The sequence below is a fragment of the Notamacropus eugenii genome, chromosome 6, assembly GCF_028372415.1.
Source record: "Notamacropus eugenii isolate mMacEug1 chromosome 6, mMacEug1.pri_v2, whole genome shotgun sequence".
NCBI lineage: Eukaryota > Metazoa > Chordata > Mammalia > Diprotodontia > Macropodidae > Notamacropus > Notamacropus eugenii.
In genome coordinates this window covers 70,192,259-70,212,792 of record NC_092877.1, presented here as the reverse complement: position 1 = coordinate 70,212,792, position 20,534 = coordinate 70,192,259, and the positions used below count along the sequence as shown (strand labels likewise).

Genomic DNA, 20,534 nt, shown 5'->3' with positions numbered 1-20,534 from the left:
TCATCTTCCTCAGTTCAGATCCAGACTCAGACAGTTACTAGCTATATGTGACCTTGGGCAAGTGCCTTCACCCTGTTTGCCTCAGTTTCCTCATCTATGAAGTGAGCTGGGGAAGAAAATAACAAACCATTCCAGTGTCTTTGCCAAGAAAACCCTATAGACATTATGGTACACGGAGCCATGAGGAGTTAGACACAACTCAACAACAACAGTATGTAGGGAAATTTTACAGCAGGAAATGAAATACATTTTCATATAAAAATTACTGCATATTTTAAATAGGTTTGCTTACGTGATTTAATATTTAATAATTTAGAGGGACAGATGTTGCTAACAATTTTCTCATGGAGTGTCTATTCACATAATAACACCAGAGCTCTGAGGGATGCTGTTTTATACTGTCATAGAAGCTCAGAGTTGGAAGGGACCTCAGAACCATTTAGACCAACCTGTGCCAGAACAAGAATCCCCTTCTTCAACTCACCTAAGAATTGGTTGCCTGCCTTGAAGACCTCTAATGATGGGGAGCTCAGTCCCTCCCAAGGCAATCCATTACACTTTGGGATAGCTCGGATGATTACATGAAGTCTAAATGTCTTCCTTAGCCAAGTACTTTGTGACCCTGGGCAGTTTGTAAGGTTACTTTCTCAGCCTCAGTGTTCTCATCTGTGAAATAGGGATATCAGTAGTCCCTACCTTACTGAGGTGTGACGGGTATCCAGTGAGATTACATGTGCATAGCCTTGAAAACATCAAGACCCTACATAGGTGATAGCTCTTGTTCCTTTCTCCTTCTCCTCTTTTTCCTTCTGTTTTCTTCCTTTTCCCTTTTTCTCTTCCTCCTCCTTGTTCTTTTAATTCTGCCTTTTGGAACAAACAGGACATGTTTCATTTCTTTTACAGTGGACAGCTCTTCAGCTGAAGACAGTCAGCATGTGCCTTTAAGCCTTCTTTTCTTCAGGATAAATATTCACAATTTCTCCAACTAATAATCCTCAAGGGCCATGAACTAGAGACTTTTTACCGTCCTGGTAGCCCCCTTCCTGTCATTCGGTTCCAAGATGGGACACGGATAATCAGAACATTGGTATTGGTAAATTATTTAGGAAATCATGACATAAGGTAAAAAGTGAATTTCTCTGCCATTGGTGATTAACTGGATGTTTTTTTTTTAACCCTCCCCGCCCCCACCTGCAGCTCTCTATAAAAACTGTGACTTGATGTGGAAACAGAGCATGTGGACCTCAACCATCTCTAGTCACCTTGCAACCAAACACCTCAAGGATGGAGGCCTTCTGACCTTGGCCGGGGCTAAGGCTGCTTTAGATGGAACACCAGGTGAGTTGACCAGACAGCTAAGTAATAATAGTGACTAGGGGAGAACGTTGGTAAAATTGGATGTGGATAGGATTTTGGGTATCGGGGGGTTGTTTTATCCTTCCTGGTCTTGACCTTAAGATTGTGTTAGGCTTTGATCACTCCTTGTTTACCTTGAAAGATCTTTATGGATCTCTCCATAAATTTTTCCAAGCTCTTTTTGAATTTTCTTTTCTTCCTTAAGTTTCTTCCACATAGGAATGGGAATGGTGGCATAATGAGATGCTTCTATTAATCCTCCTCGAATAGAGGAAAAAATTTCCTTTCATTTTATAATGACTTCTTTCCAGTTTCAAGAACATATCTCCTAATTTTCATTTTCTGGAATTTGGTGCACAAATCACCTTCCTCTGGAGGTATCTTTATGCAGCTGCTTTTCAGTTTTTGATGGGGTTTATTCCCTGTCCCTCTGGCAATCCAGAATCTCAGTGCTTCACCACGCCTGTGCTAACCTGAGATGACCCATAACCCCAAATTATCTCTATCTTTGCTCCCCCCTCCTCACCTTCTCCCATGGCCATGCCATAAATTCTGATTAAACCACTCCAGACTCTTCCTACAGGGAAGGACGTTGGTGTGCTTCTGACTGATCATATCCCTTCTTGGTTTCACAGACTTGAGAAATCCTAATCTTTATTAGCCTGCCTTTTTGTTTCTGGGGCTTAACATACATCATATAGTAATTCAGGGATCACAGATAAAGAACCAGAAGTCACCTCACACATCATCTGGTTCAACTCTGTATTTTACAGAAGAGGAGAATGAGACCAAGGGAGTTGGAGTGACTTGCCAGACTTACCTAGGCAGTATCAGGTGGGATTGAGCCCAATCCCACAGACTTGTCAGTGAGAGCATTAAACCTGCCCTCTTAGATCTTGGCCGATTTCCTAGTGAACTATAGTTCACAGGAGAGATTTGGATCAGTTACCAGTTAGTGAAGTATTTTCTTCTAAAATTATTTTTTGTAATTAACAATAATCAACAAAATGAACTTTTTATTACACAAAGAACAGGAGGGGATTGTTTGTGGAATGGAACTTCTGTTAACAGTTTTTTAAAGTGTATAATGGTTTACACAGAAGTAATTGTATTGCCCTGCTGGACCTTGTCCAAGCTCTTTTTTTTTTTTTTTAGTGTATTTAAAAAATGTTTTGTTAATTTCCATTCCCTTCTTTTACTTTCTCCTTTCCTTCTCCCTTTCTCCTTTTTTCCTCTGTTCTCCCTCTTTCCCTCTCCCCCTTTCTCTCTTTCTCTTGCTCTTTCCTTCCTCTGTGCATTTACCTTCTCTTTCCTTCCTACCTCCCTCTTGTCCTTTCCCTCTCCCCTCTTAGAAGCCCTACCTTGAAAGAAATAATAAGCATAGTCATGCAAAATAAATAAAGTTTGTTAATTCCTTTTTTAATTTATGAAATGCCTCCTGCGTGCTTCCCTCATGGTTAGGAGGGGAATGCTCTCACTGGGGCACAGTTATATGGAATCCTCTTTCTTCCTCCCTTTGCTTATTATATTTCTTCCAGAAAATTGTTCACTAGGCTTTTATTTCCTTTATTCTTATAGGCATACTCAGGAAGAGGAAGAGATTTTTTAGTGTCATTTTAGGAGTTTAATTTAGCTCTCTGAACTGTAAAACTTTTACTACATCGTCATTCTTACCCATCTGCCTGTGTAAAAAATTGCCGATTAAATATTGCAGAATAACTTAGAATCTCTCAAGTACTGGGGCCCAGTCTTTAGCCAGTATAGTAATCAGTTGTATGTTAGGGATTGAGAGATAAGGGACTGGATCGGTGATGACATTGGCATAGAAATTCTCAGATGAGATAGACCCCTCCATACTACTGCCCCGCCCCAGGTTGGTACCTGTGTAACATTTAGTCTTAGAAAGTTAAAGTTGCCTGTTTGCATTCTCAATGAGGGGGGAAGGGACGGAGGGAGGGAATTTGGAACTCAGAAATTAAAAAAAAATGTTAAAAAATTGTTTTTACACATAATTGGGGAAAATTAAACAAATTAAGTTAGCAAGTTGCCCAGGACATTGGGGTTAAGTGAGTTGTCCAGGATCACAAGCTGGTGCCTTGAGCCCAGGTATTCTGACTATGATGCCCTTCTAACCACTGGTCTATGCCATCTCTCATTTAGATGTTAAACAATTAAAGTAAGTGAAATCTGCTTTTTTATTTAGCATGTAGTAGAGGCAATTAGAAAACAAGTATGGGGATGAATAAGAAGGGAACCTTTGTAGGAATTGAGATTTTGTTTTCTACCCTGACCCCCTCTGAAATGGTTTTATTAACATTGACACATCAACATTCTCTTGAGTTAAAACTTTTGAAGAGGAGGCAAAAATTGTATTGCTCATTATTACGACTTCTGCACTTGACCTGCTCTTGTCTGATGACCTTCAGTCTGCCCTCAGTATTGAGAACAGGGCTGTGCCAGTTCATGTTTCATTCCCGCTTAGATCTCATATCCCCTGTGCACCTTAGGCAGGTCCAGGCTAGGGAAACCTGCAGGCAATTTAAATCTAGAGGAGTCAGGATTAACCATCCCCCTTCAGGCCAGCAGGATTTAGTCAACCATTTAGAGAAACAGTAATGTTACTTAAGAAAAAAGAGAGGAAAAAAAATCTCCAAACTACTTCTCTGTTTCTTGCAAAGATTCTTTTACTAGATGGTGTGTAGTGAAGAGGGGACCCCTGGTTCTCAAGGGCTCCTTTGGTGGGGGATAACTTGGGGGAAGTCCTTCCAAGCTGGAGGCGATTTTCGTACAGGCTCAGTCACAGGCAGTGTGTCTGAGATCAGCGTGACTGAACTGAGAGATCTAGGTGATGCATTTCTCCAACACAAGATAAAATTTTTCTTTCAACTGTACTAAGTATTTTGCTTTCCATTCTACTACTAGTGTTAAAATTATTAATGGTAATGATGACCTATGAATATTTAAAGATGCAATGACTGAAAATTAGAAAGAAAAATCTGTAGCTCATTTGTCAGGGAGGAAATATTCCACCTCCCCCTACTCCCACCCCAGCCTTCCCACCATACTGCTTAGATAAATTGGATCCCTCATTTGCATGTTGTCCACAGGATGAAACTATTACCTATTATGTACAAGTTACTTGGTTATTTGTTTCCTCCCTGCACAAAGTACTCGGATCACTTCTTGTTTAAAATGAAAATAAAAAGTGAACTTTTGGGGAGAATTCCCTTGATGCTCTTTGGGGACGTTCAGGGCCTTGAATTTAATTCTCTTTCATGTTGTGAGCTGGAAGGTTTCAATCACTCTGAAGATTCTAAGTCATCAAGGATTACCTCTGGCCTCTTGGAAACACGTGCAACTGATTAAGCAGAGATGCCAGTGGAATTGTGAAACATGGTGGTTGTTTGTCTAGAACAAATAAATACCTTGCTGAGGACTTGGCCCCATCTTGCAATTATGCCTCTTTGTTGGAGCAGTCATAGGTTTTCCTCTCTGGGCTGTCGTTTTTCTTGAACTTTTGTTACTCCAAAAGTGAGTTGTAGTCTAAACAGGCCTTAACTGGCCTTACTCTGTGTTAAGACTGTTTAAGTACAGTCTTATGGTTTTCTATGCATTCAGATTTTAGGAACAGGAGCCATGTATACCTCACTCTTGAATTCACCTGATAAGAGTAAGATGTGCCAACCAGTAACAGTCTTGATACTAGACCAGCCCACTTTCTTCTCCTTTTATAAAATTTAAATTTGATTTTAAAAAAATTTAACAAAAATGTATGTTTTTTCTTTCTGCCTCTTTCTTCCCATTGTAAACCCCCCCCCCCCCCAGGCCACTTCTTTTTACAGTACTGCTTATCTTTCACATCATATCTGGGATTATTAGGAATAGTCTGTACCTTATTTGCACTCACTGTCTTTCTGTTTTGCTCTTTGGGACCCTGGCAGTTATGATTCCTCTGAGACCGTGGTGTTTATTATCCAGAAACATGTAATATCACTGGGAGACTGTGGGTGTTAAAAAGATAGGCCTGATAAGGATTGATGATAAAGCATACTGTCTGCCTCCAGAGAAAGCACTGGTATTGATTGAATACAGACTAAAGCATGTCATTTTTCACTTTCATTTTTTTCCTTGTAGTCGAGTCTTCTGGTACACCATGACTAATATGGAAATGTTTTACCTTATTGCATGGGTATAACCTATATCTGATTGGCTACCGTCTCAGGAGAGGGAGGGGCGGAGGGAGGGATAGAACTTGAAAGTCAGAATCTTAAAAATATTAAAAAAGGGGGTAAAAAGTAAAATAAGAAGATAGGTCTTATTGCCGATACCTGCCTGGGCTTCTAGAAGGGGCGTCATAGTGTCTCCCCAAATCATTAAACCTCTTGTCCCACTGTCCATCCAAACCTAAACGTGCTCCTTTCCAGGGCAGAAGTACTGATGAGCTAATTCAGTGAGCTGTCACACCCAGCTCTGGTGAAATTCTGGCCATTTGAGAAAGTGTCCCTGAGGTTCTGCTCTATGGCGCCCTAGTAGATGTGGATAGATTTTTTTTTTTTCTTTTTCTCCACTCATGAGTATTATTTCTACAGGTACTAAATTTGAGTTATCCTTGCAGACAACAGTTATGTTTGTAGGCAACTATACTTATTTCCTCTAGATTCTCATTTCTGTTTTCTTACTGCCCACTTATTTCTCAATCTCTTGCAGTTCACTTTTGACCCCATTGCTCAACTGGATGGTTGAGTTGAAACAAGGTTACTGGTGATCTTTGGACTTCTCTCAGTTCTCATTCTTGTGGAACTCTGAAGCTCATGACATTGGTGACCACTCCCTCCTCCTAGTTTTCTCTCCTCTGTGGGCTTTCATGATTCTGATGATCTCCTGGTTCTCTTCCGTGCTTGACTGTTTCTCAGAATCCTTTGCTGGATCTATTTTCTTTTCACTCCTTAACTGAGTGACCCCCAGGGCTCTGTCCTGGACAACCTTCTCTTTCTCTGTCTTCTCTCTTGGTGACTTCTTCAACTCCTACAGGCTTGGGTATCATTTCTGTTCAGATGAACGCAGATCTGTGTGACTGGCCCTGCTTTCTCTCTTACGTTCCAGGTCCACATTACTAGCTATCTGTTGGACAGCTCCATCTGGTTGTCCTGTCAGAAGATCATCACACTCACCAGATCTCGTTCCGTCTTCTTTTTCCTGGTCCCCCAGAGACCATTCTTTCAGTTACCTAGATCCACAACCTAAGCATCAGCCTCAACACTTGTCTCTCTTTTATTTCCCCACATCCTCTCTTTCTTCTACATAATATTATCAAAATGCTCAGCATATAGTAGTAAGTGCTATAAATGTTAGCTGCTGTTGTTATTTTTATTGTAGTGCACAAGTCTCAAAGTTTTATGGATGAAGAATTTGAGCTCAGAGTAGTTGGGTGTCCTGCCCAAGATCACTTGGCTACCCGGATGGTAGAACTGGGATATTGTCTTTATCCCCTTCTGTCCATTCACATTGTCACCAAAATGAGTTCAAGTCTTCATCACTTCTTGGCTGTGTTTTTGTAATAGGGACTGTTACAAAAAAGGGGAAAGAATTCCCTTTCCTCCCCTCTCCTATCTTTCACACTGCCATCAAGCAGGTATCATCAAAGCACAAATCTGATTATGGCATACCCTTTATCAGGAACCTTCAAGGCTTCCTATTTCTTCAAGAGTAAAATGCAGAGTCCTGATCTTGACCTTTAAGGCCCTCTGCAATCTAGAACCAGTACCATTCTAGATTTAGTTCACATTACTTCCCTTTGTACATGCAAAAGGAGTCTATGTGTGGTTCCATCTCCCACCTCCATGCCTTTGTACTGTCTGTCCTCCAGGTATGGATTATGTTCTAACCTTTCCTCCACTTCTCAGAATCCTTTGCTTTCCTCAAGGTTAGGTGGTACTTTGTGTTGAAAGCTTTTTCTATTTTCTCTGGTTGTTAGGACCTTGTGTCCCTTCTCAAGTTATCTTTTATTATGTATTTATATGTTGTGTTTCCTATTAGATTGTAAGAATGTAGGCTAACTGGGGGCAGTTTTTATTTTTCTCAACTGAGAAAACTGATGCATGTTTGTTGAATTATTTAGGATTATATATGAATTGTTTAGAAATACATATACCAGTGCAGAAAATGGATGATCTGAATTTATATACTGGGAGTCTCACAACTGTATTCTTAAGAAGGCTAAGAGCAAGTGCTCATCTTTGCCTCATAGTTATTGATAACAATAATAAGAACAACATTAAAAATAATCGTAGTAGTAGTAGCTGTGCCTTTTAGAGATATCATCACATGTCATCCCTCACAACTATCCTGTGGTTGTAGGTAGTCATTATTATTCCTAGTTTTTTAGATCAATTAAAGTAAAATCAGAGAGGTGGAGCTGGGCCTAGAACGCAGGTCCCCTGACTCCAAGTCTGCTTCTGTCCTTATTTGACCTCACTGGTTCCCACCAGCCTGAGGTGAGGCTGCACTGCCCACACCTTCCCCATCACAACCACTCTGTCTTGATTTCAAACCTTTTCCTTTGATCTTTAGACAGTCTTGGAAAGGGTGAGCTGATTCAACACAAGAATCATCATCTGAAACATCTCTGACTCTAAGGCATTCATTTGAGATTTGTGTTTTCCAAGAGTAAGGAGGGCAGGAGACTGTTGTCTTTGGGGCTTTTTTTTTTTTTTTTGAAGTATAAAACCTTGGATGGGAGCAGCATCTGAACTGGTTTCCAAATGAGCATCTTTCCTCAAAGATAAGGATGCTTCAAGATACACAAGAATCTTCATCTTGCTGGAGTTCTATGTTGCTGATCTCTTAAAAGCAGGCTAAGTTTCTAGCCCTGATGTGGTCCCTCCCTCCCCTTTAAAGCACTGCTTTCACACCGTCTCATCCATGGAGCCTTCCCTCTTTCCCCCCAGCTAGAAGTGGTCTTTGACATTTTTGAATTGTTTTTCTTTTATGTCTTCAGAATTTCATTCTTGAGATCATCTCATTCCTCCTGGATTTCATTCCCCTGTAGAATTTTAGGCTATGGGGTCCTTCAAAAACCTTCACAAATGTGGTTTTAGTATTCTTTTTGGAATTTGTAAGCATTTTATGCTTTCTTTCTCCCCTTTCCCCATCTGGCCTGAGATAGAGGATACACTGGCCTAGCTTTCCCTATCACAGCAGCTCCATTAGCTTGATTTCAAACCTTGTTTTTGGCTCTTTAAGGCAGTCTTGGGATGTGTGAATGATTCAATAGATGAGGCACCATCACAAATGAACAGCAGCAAAGTAAAACTTTGCAAATACGCAAAGTCAGAGGCCGCGGTCTCCTACCTAGCTTTTCTCTAAACTCTGAAACCTGATCTCCAAAGTGTCGGCTGCTTTCTAGACTCCACTTGGCTTTCTTCTTCATCTCAGATTCTAAGAGGGAGTGATCACTTCTCCCCAAGGTTCCTGTCCTTTTCTCCTTCAGCAATCATTTCCTCCTTGGTCAGTCAGAATTAGGCACCGCCCTGTGCAACTACTCTTACCCTGTTCTCTCTGGGCTCCTGTCTTCTTTCCCCTGTTGACTGTAAACTCTATGAAGGCAATCCTCAGTGCTCACAAATTTTCATATCACCTACAGTGCCTACCACATGCCTCACACAAAAAGATAGTCAGTGTTGACCACCTGAGAATGTCCTACCTTAGGACTAATACTGTTGCTTTGGTCAGAGGCTTTCTGTATGTTGTAACCCAAGAGGGGAGCATAATAGTGTTCTAAGAAAAAAAACATACAACCCATAGTCATTATTTTTGAAAGACTTCTTGGCCAGGATTCTTCATCTCTGAAATGGAGAGATGATACATCTTGAGAATATTAAGACAAAGAAACCAATGTTTCCCTTCATGTCTAGTAGAGTTTTAGTTATACATGATGACAAAAGATATATCTGCTTCTTTCTCCTCCCTTTAAGGCTGAGGACTTAGGATTTCAGTTCCTGAATAGTTAATGACTTTCAGAAGCCCCTCTTGCACAAAGCTCTCTTTCTTCCTGGCATTTGTTACAATTTTGAGAATGTTTCATCGACTTGTCGAGTACTTTATGGTTTTCCTAGTACTTTCTCATATACTTGTTCATTTCTTTACAACTACTTAGGATCTTAGACCTAGAGATACAGGAAACTTCAGAGACCCTCTTGTCCAACCCCATTATTTTACAGAAGAGGAAACTGAGGCCTAGGGAGGTTAAATGACTTGACTAAGGTCCCACAGGGTGTAAGTGTCACAGGTAAGATTTGAGTCTATATCTTGTGACTTCAGAGCTAATACTCTAGCTGGTGCAGTGAATAGAGCACTGGGCTTGGAGTCAGGGAGACTTGAGTTCAAATCTGGCCTCGGACACTTACCTGGGACAAGACTTCTTTTTGCCTCAGTTTCCTCATCTGTAAAATAGGGATGATGATAGCATCCACCTCATAGGGTTGTTGTGAGTCTCAAATATGATAATATTTTCAAAGTGCTAAGCATGTAGTGAATGCTATATAAATGTTAGGTATTACCAATTTTTTCACTGTTCCATATAAGACTCTCAGAATATTATGGATGAAGAAATTGAGCTCAGCTCAATTGTGTGTCCTGGCCAAGGTCACTTGACTGTAAGTGGCAGTACTAGGATATGAACCTAGTTCTTCTGATTTGTCCCCTTGTACTTGGTATTGTAAAGGGCTGATGCTGGTGAGAACCTGGGAATGCATGGGCCAAACAGTTGTGTACATGACTGGTCAGTGATTCCTCTTCCTTCTCTACCTCATGCCAACTTTTCTGCATGGAGCTCAGGTTTAGACAAGGAGAAGAGTAGACATTGTTCTGTTCCAGGCTCCTGAGATGAGGTGTGTGTTTTAAAAAGGAACCTCATATCTGTACTGGCTCACCATTTCTTCAGCAGCCAGTCATAAGCTAAGCTGTCTCTTTTCCTTCTCCCCAGGAATGATTGGCTATGGCATGGCCAAGGGAGCAGTCCATCAGCTATGTCAGAGCCTGGCTGGGGAAAACAGCGGCATGCCACCGGGTTCCGCCGCCATTGCTGTGCTTCCGTAAGTGACTCCATCATCACCTTTGTCATTATCTTGATGAACGTTCAAACATAGCTGGGATTCACTCTCTACCAGGGACCAGTGTATAGGAGCCATTCCAAGGACTTCAGTGGAATCTGAGTATATTTTAAAATGTTTTCATTACTCTGTGTGTAGATTTTTTTTTTAAATATAGAAACTATTGATCTTTTATTTGGTTATAAAAATGCCCTCGGTTATTTTATTTGGACAAGTTTTCCATCGTTAGCAATGAACTGTTTCTGAATACCAAGTGGCTTTGGGAAGTTCCCTCTCTAGTGTTGTGAATCAATCAATAAACATTTACTAAATGTTTATTATGTGCTGAGTGCTAGGGATACAAAGAGATAAAAGACAGGAATGTACAGTCTAACGGGGGAGACATATAGACAAATATAGATAAAGCTAGTTATATAAAGAATCACTAGGAAATAATTAACAAAAGTGAAGGCACTAGGATTAAGAAGGGTTGGGGAAGGTTTCTGGTAGAAGATGGGGTTTTAGTTGGGGCTTGAACGAAGCCAGGGAGGTCACTAGACAGTTAAAAGAGGGAGAGCATTCTCCAGGCATAGAGCACAATCAGAGAAAATGCCTGGACTCCGGAGATAAATTAGCTTGTTTGTGGAATAGCCAGAAGGCTTGTGTCACTGGGCTGAAGAATCTCTGACTGCTAAGTAGGCTTAAGAATTCAGAACATTATATATAATGCCCAGTTCTGGTCATATCACTCCACTGCCCCCAAACCCTTAGTAGCTACCAAGTGAAGTCTGATTCTTTATCCTTGCTTCTAGAGCCCTTTACAGTCTGGCTCCAAACTCTCTCACTAGCCTCATCTCATGTTTGATCTCATCACACACTTTTGGTGCTACCCAGATTGTCCTCCTGAAAATATGTCCTGGGCTTTCCAACCACCATTCTTTTCCTTATGTTATCCCCTGTGTCTGGAATTCCTTCCCCTGCATTTCATCTCTGACCTATCTACTATGGAGGCAGAATAATGTTGTGGATAGAGGGTTTGTCTTGGAGTCAGGAAGCCCTAGGTTAGAATCTTACCTCAAACGCTTACAGATGTTTAGTTTGGGCAAGTCAAACCCTCTCTGGGCCTCAGTTTCCTTCACTTTAAAATGGGGGAATTGATTTGGGCGGTCGGTGATCCTATGACATCCTTCAGTAGACCACTCAAATGGTTTGTCTTGTGAAATAAGGGAAATTCTCTCTCATTCACTGTCTCATAGTACTCTGTCACTAATACATGTTCTTATATTATGCTTACACATATTCATGTAATACATATGATACATATAACATATTATATATATGATACATTACACGTATTTATATAATACATTATATTCAATTTGTACTTGTGTTTGCCACCCCAATTAATTTTGGGGCTCCTTGAGGGCTGGCCTGTGTCTTATTTTATTTAGTATTTTTTTGCTCTCTTGTAACAACGAGCATATGCATTTCATAGACTGGATACTAACAAATGTTCACTGAGTTAATGAAGGAATTACACAAAACATAGATTACCATTTCCTCTTTTTTTGGGGAGCAAGAGATGATTAAAACAAAACAAAACTCCCCCAACACCAACTCATTTGAAATAATGCTGTTATATTTGGGGAGGGGGTGTTAAGTTTCAAAACACCTTCAGGTGTTTTACTCAACTTGGCCACTTCACGTCCTTTTTGTTTTGTACCCAGTGCTAGAGAAATTGATAGAATTGTGCAGAAATCCTAGGCCTACCAAGTGAAAAACAGTTTCCTTTCCTTTCTGATTATCAGGCATACTGGAGAAGATGGTTTGGATTCAAGTTTGACCATTCCTCCCATTTGATATTGTGAGGATCTTTTGCATTTGATTGATAGATCTTATTGGTTGATTGAATTTCATTAAAACATACATGTGACTTTTTTTTTTTTTGAAAGATGAGGGTATTTAATGAGTCATGGGACAAGCGAACTGGTGGACTTTTGGAGTAAATGTCTAGCTCAGTACAAACATATAAGTGTTGAAAATAACTTCTGTAGATTGAACATGTAATATTTGACATTAACCTTCGAGACTGATGTACTGGAATGACCCTCCCTTGAATCCAGATGCCATGTTTAGAAAATACTGTGTCATGAGGGTAGTGGAGTGAATGAGAGAGAAATACATGCCATTGGAGCTTCTGTTGAGTAGAAGGTGGAATCTGGATGTGTCTTAGGCTCTCAGGTGCTGCTGTGTCTCCTTGTCCACACCAAATTAAAAGGATCTCTTGAGCTCTGTGAGCCTCACTTTTGTCATCTGTAAAATGGCAGGGCTAGATGATCTTGACTTTCTACCTCTAACCCTAGACACACAGCCTGAAGCGGAAGAGAGGTACTGTTATGTTTGCCCAACAGAAATAGTCTCTCCCCTTCAACTTCTTTATTCAGTCATCACTCTCTTTAACCTTTTCTGAGGGTTGGAGAGAAAATTTTACCTTCTGCGTTCTAAGCTCTGAGCTGGCCATCATTGGTCATCAGTTTCACTGTGGATATGTAGGTGTGAGACTGCTGTTCATTTTTTAAAAGTTTAGGCCAGTTTTTAGATGGGCAGGGTCTTGCTCTATCACAGCCACTTTAGTCCAGTTATGGGAACTATCCTTTGGGCAAGGCCTGCTGTCCTGGCCACAGTTGACATTCAGTAATATGGAGGTGGGATGGGGAAGGTGTAGAGTGGTATGGCATAGTTCTGTGTTGCTTTGTGTAAAAATGAATAAGAATGAACACCACTCCCTTTTTTTTTCTTTTTGGTCTGGTACATAGCAGGCACTTAATAAATGCCTTATGACTTGACATATTTAACCAGCATTTGTTAAGCAAACTTACTGTTTGAAAGGCCCTGTGCTAAGCTCTGGGGACAAAAAAAGAAGAGTTCTTGCCCTCATGAACTTGACATTCTTTTGGGAGAAATTAGCATGTCCATAGACAAACAAGGTAATTTCTAGGGTGAGGGATGCTCCCTAAAAGGAGAAGCGTAGAATCAGGAAAGGCCTCCTGTGGCTAGATGGGGACATTTGAGCTGTGCTTTGAAGGAAGCTGAGGATTCTAAGGTTCTAGCATTCCTGGATGGTTTCTTGTTTCCAACTACTCCAGTTTGCTGGGTAGAGCATGCAGTGTGGAATTGCTTGGTATTTGGATTTTATCAAGATTCAGTGTTGCAGCCCTGGAAGGAGTGACATTTATCAGAAACACAGTATACGAATGAAAGCCTTATTTTTCTTCTCCACAGGGTTACCCTGGATACGCCAATGAACAGGAAATCAATGCCTGATGCAGACTTTGGTGCCTGGACTCCATTAGAATTCCTTGTTGAGTAAGTATACCCATGATCCAGACTCCTTGACTTATATTCATAAGACTGAGGGTTTACTGGAAAGCAGGAAGAGATCTTAGAACATAGGATCCTGGAACAAAGAATGTGGAAGGTTAGTGTGGAGGGCATGGAGTCAGAACAGGAAGGAAGGGTCCGGAGAGATCATCTCATCTCCCCAAGAGGCAGGGCTCGTGTTCCATGGCCTTTAACAAGGTCCCATCTCTAAGATGCTATGATTCGGGGATGCTTTTTAAAAGAAGGCTTTATTGTTACCTTTTTTTTTTATATTGAACTTATTTCTCTTCTCTTGAACCTTTCCGTAACAAAGAAAATAATTTGAGCTACCCTACCTGTCAGTGACCATGCCTTTTCTTAACATTTGGGAAGCATACCTTGGTGGTATAGTTTAATTTATAGTCCAAAGTGAAATTGAGTGTGACAGTTTAATAGGAGTATACATTCAGTGCTGGAAGGGACTTCAGAGACAATCCAGCCCAGCCCCCCTCATTTCAGAGATAAGAACACTGAGACCTAAGGCAACAAGCATTACTTAAGTGCCTACTGTGTGCCAGGCAATTTACAGATTTCTTTTCTGATATTTACAATAACCCTAGGAAGTAGGTGCTATTATCATACCTGTTTTATAGTTGAGAAACCTGAAGCAAGTAGAGATTAAGGGACTTGCCCAAGGCAGTACAGCTAGTTAAGTCTGAAGCCAGATTTGAACTTGGGTCATCCTGACTTTAGGCTTGGTCTTCTTTCCACTGTACCACCTGCTACCCTAGAGATAATAAAGGAAGGAGTAAAAGAGGCAGAATTTTCACTCAGGCCCCCTGATTGAAAAGTTTATGCTTCTACTGTTTCACACCTCCTTTCAGTAGAACAGTGCAAGTAAGGACTTACTTCATGCCCCTGGCCTTCCTCCATCTTGCGCTCTTCGTTGCATGGAAGCAATGATGAGAGAAGGCTCCTGGGTAGAATGCCTGCTTTACAATATTGTTTTCTGAATTCTGGGGCTGCCTTCATGCTCTGGAGGTGGGCTGCTGGGGTCAAGTTCTTTGGTTTAGCAGTGACCCACCATTAACCCTCCTTGTAGAATGTCATCCCTGGCGATCCCTCTAATTGCTGTCTTCTCCCAATTTTTTGCCTCTTCTTGCCTCTTGTGAAGGGACCAGAGCTAGGGAGGGAGGTTTTACTCTAGGCAGCAACTCTTCAGTCTGAGGCACTGAATTGGTGCCATGTCCCAAGAAACACTAAAGAAGGGTCATATGGTTCCTTCCCAGAGTTCAGTGTCCTATGTAGGGAGTCATCTCTGCTTAGTGTGTACATATGTTTATATGCCATGGAAACTAGCCTGGAGTTTTATTAATTACCTGGAAGAACCTTATTTTCTTTGAAACTACATGTAGTAAATTTAGGGCGTTCAGGCTTAACCTGATCTCAGTTGGCAAAGGGTTTAGTTTGCCCTGGGAGTGTTCAAAATGGTTTGTTTTTATAATATTGATGTTATAATATATCACTTATGATGTCACAATTAAATCTTTATGATATAATAGAAAATATTCTGATTTTGTTTCTTTTCTGTGAAATATGTTTCTTTCACATTGTTCTGACAGCATAATAATATTCCATAACATAAACCACATTCTTCAATTGACAGCCATCCCTTTTGTTTCCAGTTTTTGCCACCACAAAAGGAGCTGTTATAAATATTTTTGTGACTACTTCTTATTTCTTTGATCTCCTTGGGTACAGAGTTAGTAATGGTATAGCTCAGTCAAGAACATGAACTATCTAGGTAACTTTTTGCACGTAATTCCACCTTAGAAGATTTCTATGAACTGATGAAGAATGAAATGAGCAGAAGCAGGAGAACAGTGTATATAAAGATCACCAGTTCTGAAAATGGTAAGAACTGTGATCAGCATAAGCCAGGACCATTCATGACTGCGAGGAATTATGACAAAGTTTGCCTCTTGCCTCCTGACAGAGGCGATTGATGTAGGGTACAGCATGAGATGTGTAGATTTTCGAACACAGACCCTGAAGAAATTTAGTTGTGCTTAACAATGCATATTTATGAGAAGGAGTAAAGTTTTTTTTTCTCTGAAATAGCTAAAAGAATATGCCCCTAGTTGTGGGTGCTCTTCCCAGAGGGGGATTCTTAAAATGTTCTGGAGATATAGTAATATCATGGGAATAAAGTACATTGCTTCCTGAGATGACAGGGAAAGGGGAGGAAGGATGGAGGGAACATTTGGAATTATAAGTTCTAATTTTACATTTTTTTCCTATTACTATGTAGGATGGGACCTTGTTAGGTCATCTAATCCAACTCCTTCTTTTTGCAGTAAGGCCTAGAGAAGTCACACAGGTAGAAAGTGTCAGAACCAAGATTCAGTCTTAGGCTTTCTGCCCCTGCTGCTCTTGTGATTTATTTAAGTGATTTTTATTGTTTGTGTCTTGTTCTGCAGATTTCTGAAGCAGTAGGTGGTACTTAGTGTATTGCCTCATATCTGATGTATTAGGTCTTGAGAGATAGAGTTGTGACTAGAGATATGGCCCTGGAATTCGGAACACCTTAGTTCAAATCCTGGATCTTTACATACTGTATGGACCAATCACTTAACCCCTCTGTGCCCCCAAGAGACCCTCTGAAACCGCAGGTTACAGATGAGTTCACTGATCTGTCCTGATGGGGAAAGTCCACATCACAGCCTCCCTATCAGCCTCACAATTGCTCCACGCCATCATTTATGTGTAAACAGATGTATTTTGTAATTTATAAAAATTCCTTTTCTTTGTGACAGAACCTTTCACAACTGGATCACAGGAAAAAACAGGCCAAACTCCGGAAGCCTAATCCAGGTGGTAACCACAGGAGGGAAGACAGAGCTGACACCGGCTTACTTTTAATAAGTCTTCTAAGATCGCAGTACCCGAAGAACTAACACAGAATCCTAATGCTCAGTGTAGTTTTCCTACAGCCCTATGTTTTCCAGCAAACCTATAATGCCCTTTAACAGTGCCAGGTAGAGACCAGTATTTCTCATTCATTTAATGGGTTTCTGTCTCCTTTTCAAAAGTATCAAATGTTCATTTGAAAGAAATAAAGGAGGATTACAAGGTGAAGACCCCCAAGGCAGGGGGTTGCTCAGCAGTGTCATCCAGGGGTATTGTTTGGTGTTCTCTGGTGCCCAGGTCACAGTGTGTACTTTGTGTCTCCTCTGTCCAGTTCGACTACCTGAGTGATGCGTGCATTGGTGTTTCTGGTCATTTTTTTTATCGTCATGATACTGTTTGATTCAGTATTTGTGTAGTGGGATTAATTGTTGCAGTTCTGACTTCAATTGCCTTAAATGTCCATTAGCAGTGAAGGTGAGGGATGGCTCTTGGCCGGTTGTTATTACAGATATTTCATATGACTACCCGGATGTCCTCTGGACGAGGGAGGGAGGGCTGGTGTCTTAGTTACCAGGGAAGCAGTGGTGTTTTATCATCACATGGCATGTTTGAGCCTTAATTAATGCTGCTTAGTTTGCAGTTTTGAATACTTTCATCAAAATGGAACATACGACTTACTGTCCAAACAACACTCACTGTCTGTAAAATGTCAGTAGGATTTTAGGTATTTTATTCACACTGTGAACTCTTTCTGTGATAGCTTTGTACAGAGCTAGATTTTTTTTTTTTAATTGAATAATCATTTGTTCCTGTTTTTCCTTTCCTTTTTGATGTTATATAATTAATTTAAAATAAATAGACTATTCCCACCATATGGATGACTTTGTAATTAAACGGCTTTATTATTCTGTTGACTCTTACAGAACCATAGTTTTTTTATTTGTTTATTTTTAATAACTTTTATTGATTTTTTTCATCATGCTCATTTTTGGATCTATTGGTCTCTCCCTTCTCTCCTTTCTCTTCTAATAATAACTCTTATGTGCCAGGCACTTTACAATTATTATCTCATTTGATCCTCACAGTAATCCTGGGAGGTTAAATGTTATTTTCCTCATTTTACAGATGAGGAAACTGAAGCAACCAGCTGTTAAGTGACTTGCACACCTAGTCAGTATTTGAGGAAAAATTCAAACTCAGATCTTTCTGACTGCAGAGCCAGTGTTTTATCCACTGCATCACCAAGCTGCCTTCTCTGTAGATTAAGGAGGGATGTTTCATTATCTTTTTTTTCTGGGACCATTATGGTTTGGTTTCCTTTTAGTATTTAGATCTCAAGAAGATTTTTAACTCAGGCAACAGAAGCCCCTCATTTTAGAGCCTCCTGGTTGCACCATTGCTACTTGGTTGACCTGGAAAACTTCATTTTCTTGATTTCATGTTTCAGGGGCCATCTGAGTAAAATTCTTACCCAAGCAAGAGTCCCCTTCACAGTACTCATAAGAAAGGGGTCATCTGGACTGGCTTGAAGACATCCTAGTGAAAGGAAAAACCACTCCTGATTGAGAGAGTTTTGCAGACTTATTGAATCGTCTTAGATCTGCGAGGGGCTTGAGGCATAGGGATTTGCTAAGCAGTGATTTGCTAAGATTAGACAGCTGTTTAGGACTCTAGCCACACCTTTGCTTTTAATTCCCAACCCAGGGCTCTTACACAGCCCCTTGGTTCTTCCCTTGAAGTCTGCTCTTTCTAACCCAAACCTCTCCCTTGTTTCTAAGATTTTCCATAACCTGGCCCCACCCAGTCTCTCTAAACAGATGCCCTCTATTAATTTCCTGTTTTGAAAAAAAAATGATTGCCTCTTCTGCCTTTGTCCATCTGTTCCTTTCATCAGCCCAGGTCACTCTCCGCATATCCAAAAGCTGGTAACATCTCCAAAGAGCTTGGAGACATACATAGCATGATGTAGGGTATTTGAAATCAGGGAACTGGGATTCAAATTCTGTTACAGCTGTTTGGACGGTCATTTTGACTTTCTAAGACCCACTTTTCTTAATTGTAGAAAAAGACGAGGTTGGGGTAAATGATCTCAGAAAGCCATGATCCTATAAGCCAAGGAAAACCATATGTGACCTTGCTGTGGAACAATTTTCATCTGTTGCTGTTCTAGCAACAAGATGCCCTTCCAGGTTAAATTTAATCACCTGTAATCTCACTGTCATGTTGGTGTTACTCAAGCCTTGACTGACCTCACCTGCCTCAGCCTCCTCTCCCGTATGATTGGATGACTGGTAGGTAGCATACCACACGCCTTCAGTCCCTTTTTTCATAGAGGGCAGAAGCTGGACTTTGAGCTCACTTTGCTCTGCATCTGCTGGTTTTAACTCAAAGGATCCCTGCACTAGCTACTGCCAGCTTCCTCTCCCCACCCCATCTTCGAAGTCACTCTTTGAGGGCAGGGGCTCTCTTCCTTATTAATTGTATCCTTAGTGCTTAGCACATGTCTGGTGTACAGTGGGCACTTAAAAAATATTTATTGGATTGGATTAGAAACAGGTTAAGCAAAGCTTGCCTGTCCCATACCACCCTAGTGTGTTTTCTGTGTTGAGAACAGGAGTTCCATTAGAAAATACCAGTTAGTCTTGTTCCCTCTAAAAAGCACGAAATGTGAAAGGTAAAAACCATGTCCATCTTAAAAAATTATACAGCAATTTCCCAGTATGAAAATAGGCTTAATTTTGTCTTTTTTGCTCCAGAATTTCCATACCTTCCTTTCATTTGAAGTATAATCGATAATCACAGACTACCCCACCTTCCTTGAATATGCAGATAAATTTTAAGCCCAGAAGCGTTCTGTGATCAAATTAGTTTGAGAAATTCCTGGTTAAAATGGTTACTGTTTTTCTGTTGTAGCTTAAACTGTGAAGTCACACATACTCAGAGGAATGTATTTCTAGTTTAATGACTTATCTCCAGATTAATGAAATTCAGAGGGGAAATATAATTAAATATGCAGAGATTCATACTACAGGTGATTTTCTAGGAATAACAACCATCATTTAGGTGTGCATAGTGCCATAGGATATGTGAAGTGTTCTCCCAGCAGCCTTATGAGACATAGATGGCTAGTATCTCCCCCATTTTTTAGATGAGGAAATAGACCCAGAGATGTGAATTACCCAGGGTCACATGGCCACCAGGACTTCAAAACCAGGTCTTTTTAAAAAATTTTTTTTAGTTTATTTATTTTTGGTTTACAATATTCAGTTCCACAAGCTTTTGAGTTCCAAATGTTCTCCTCCTCCCTCCTTCCTCCATTCTTCCCTCCCCAAGGTGGCATGCAATCTGATACAGGCTTTACATATACAGTCACATTAAACATTTTGCAAAGAAGAATTATAAGCAGTGGAATGAACCATGGGAAAGAAGAAATGACAAAACAAAAAGAGCAAATAGTGTGTTTTGATCTGCGTTCAGACCCCATAGTTCTTTCTCTGGATGTGGGTGGCATGTTCCATCGTGAGTCTTTTGGAGTTGTCTTAGAACCTTGCATTGCTGAGAAGAGCCAAGTCTGTCAGAGTTGGTCATCGCACAACGTGGCTGTAACTGCACAATATTCTGGTTCTGTTCATTTCACTCATCATCAATTCATATAAGTCTTTCTAGGTTTTTCTGAAGTGCGCCTGCTCATCATTTTTTTTCAGGCATTAAATATTTATTTTTTTTCTTTCCCCAAATTTATTAATATATTTGTTTTCAGTTTTCAACAATCACTTCCATAAGTTCTAAATTTTCTCCCCAATTCCTATTAAGCACATT

At 40.4% G+C, this 20,534-nt stretch overlaps 1 protein-coding gene across 2 annotated transcripts in view; it reads left to right on the top strand.

The window, feature by feature from the left end:
• The window catches only part of QDPR (quinoid dihydropteridine reductase), a 32,181-nt gene extending 14,592 nt beyond the window's left edge, over positions 1-17,589 (top strand). For both annotated transcript variants that reach the window (XM_072620337.1, XM_072620336.1), the window contains 4 exons: positions 1,198-1,338; positions 10,340-10,448; positions 13,728-13,811; positions 16,622-17,589. In XM_072620337.1, coding sequence (XP_072476438.1) covers positions 1,198-1,338; positions 10,340-10,448; positions 13,728-13,811; positions 16,622-16,727 — 440 coding nt within the window. In that variant the 3' untranslated portion in view covers positions 16,728-17,589. The remainder of the gene's footprint in view (positions 1-1,197; positions 1,339-10,339; positions 10,449-13,727; positions 13,812-16,621) is intronic.
• Positions 17,590-20,534: the final 2,945 nt, after the last annotated feature.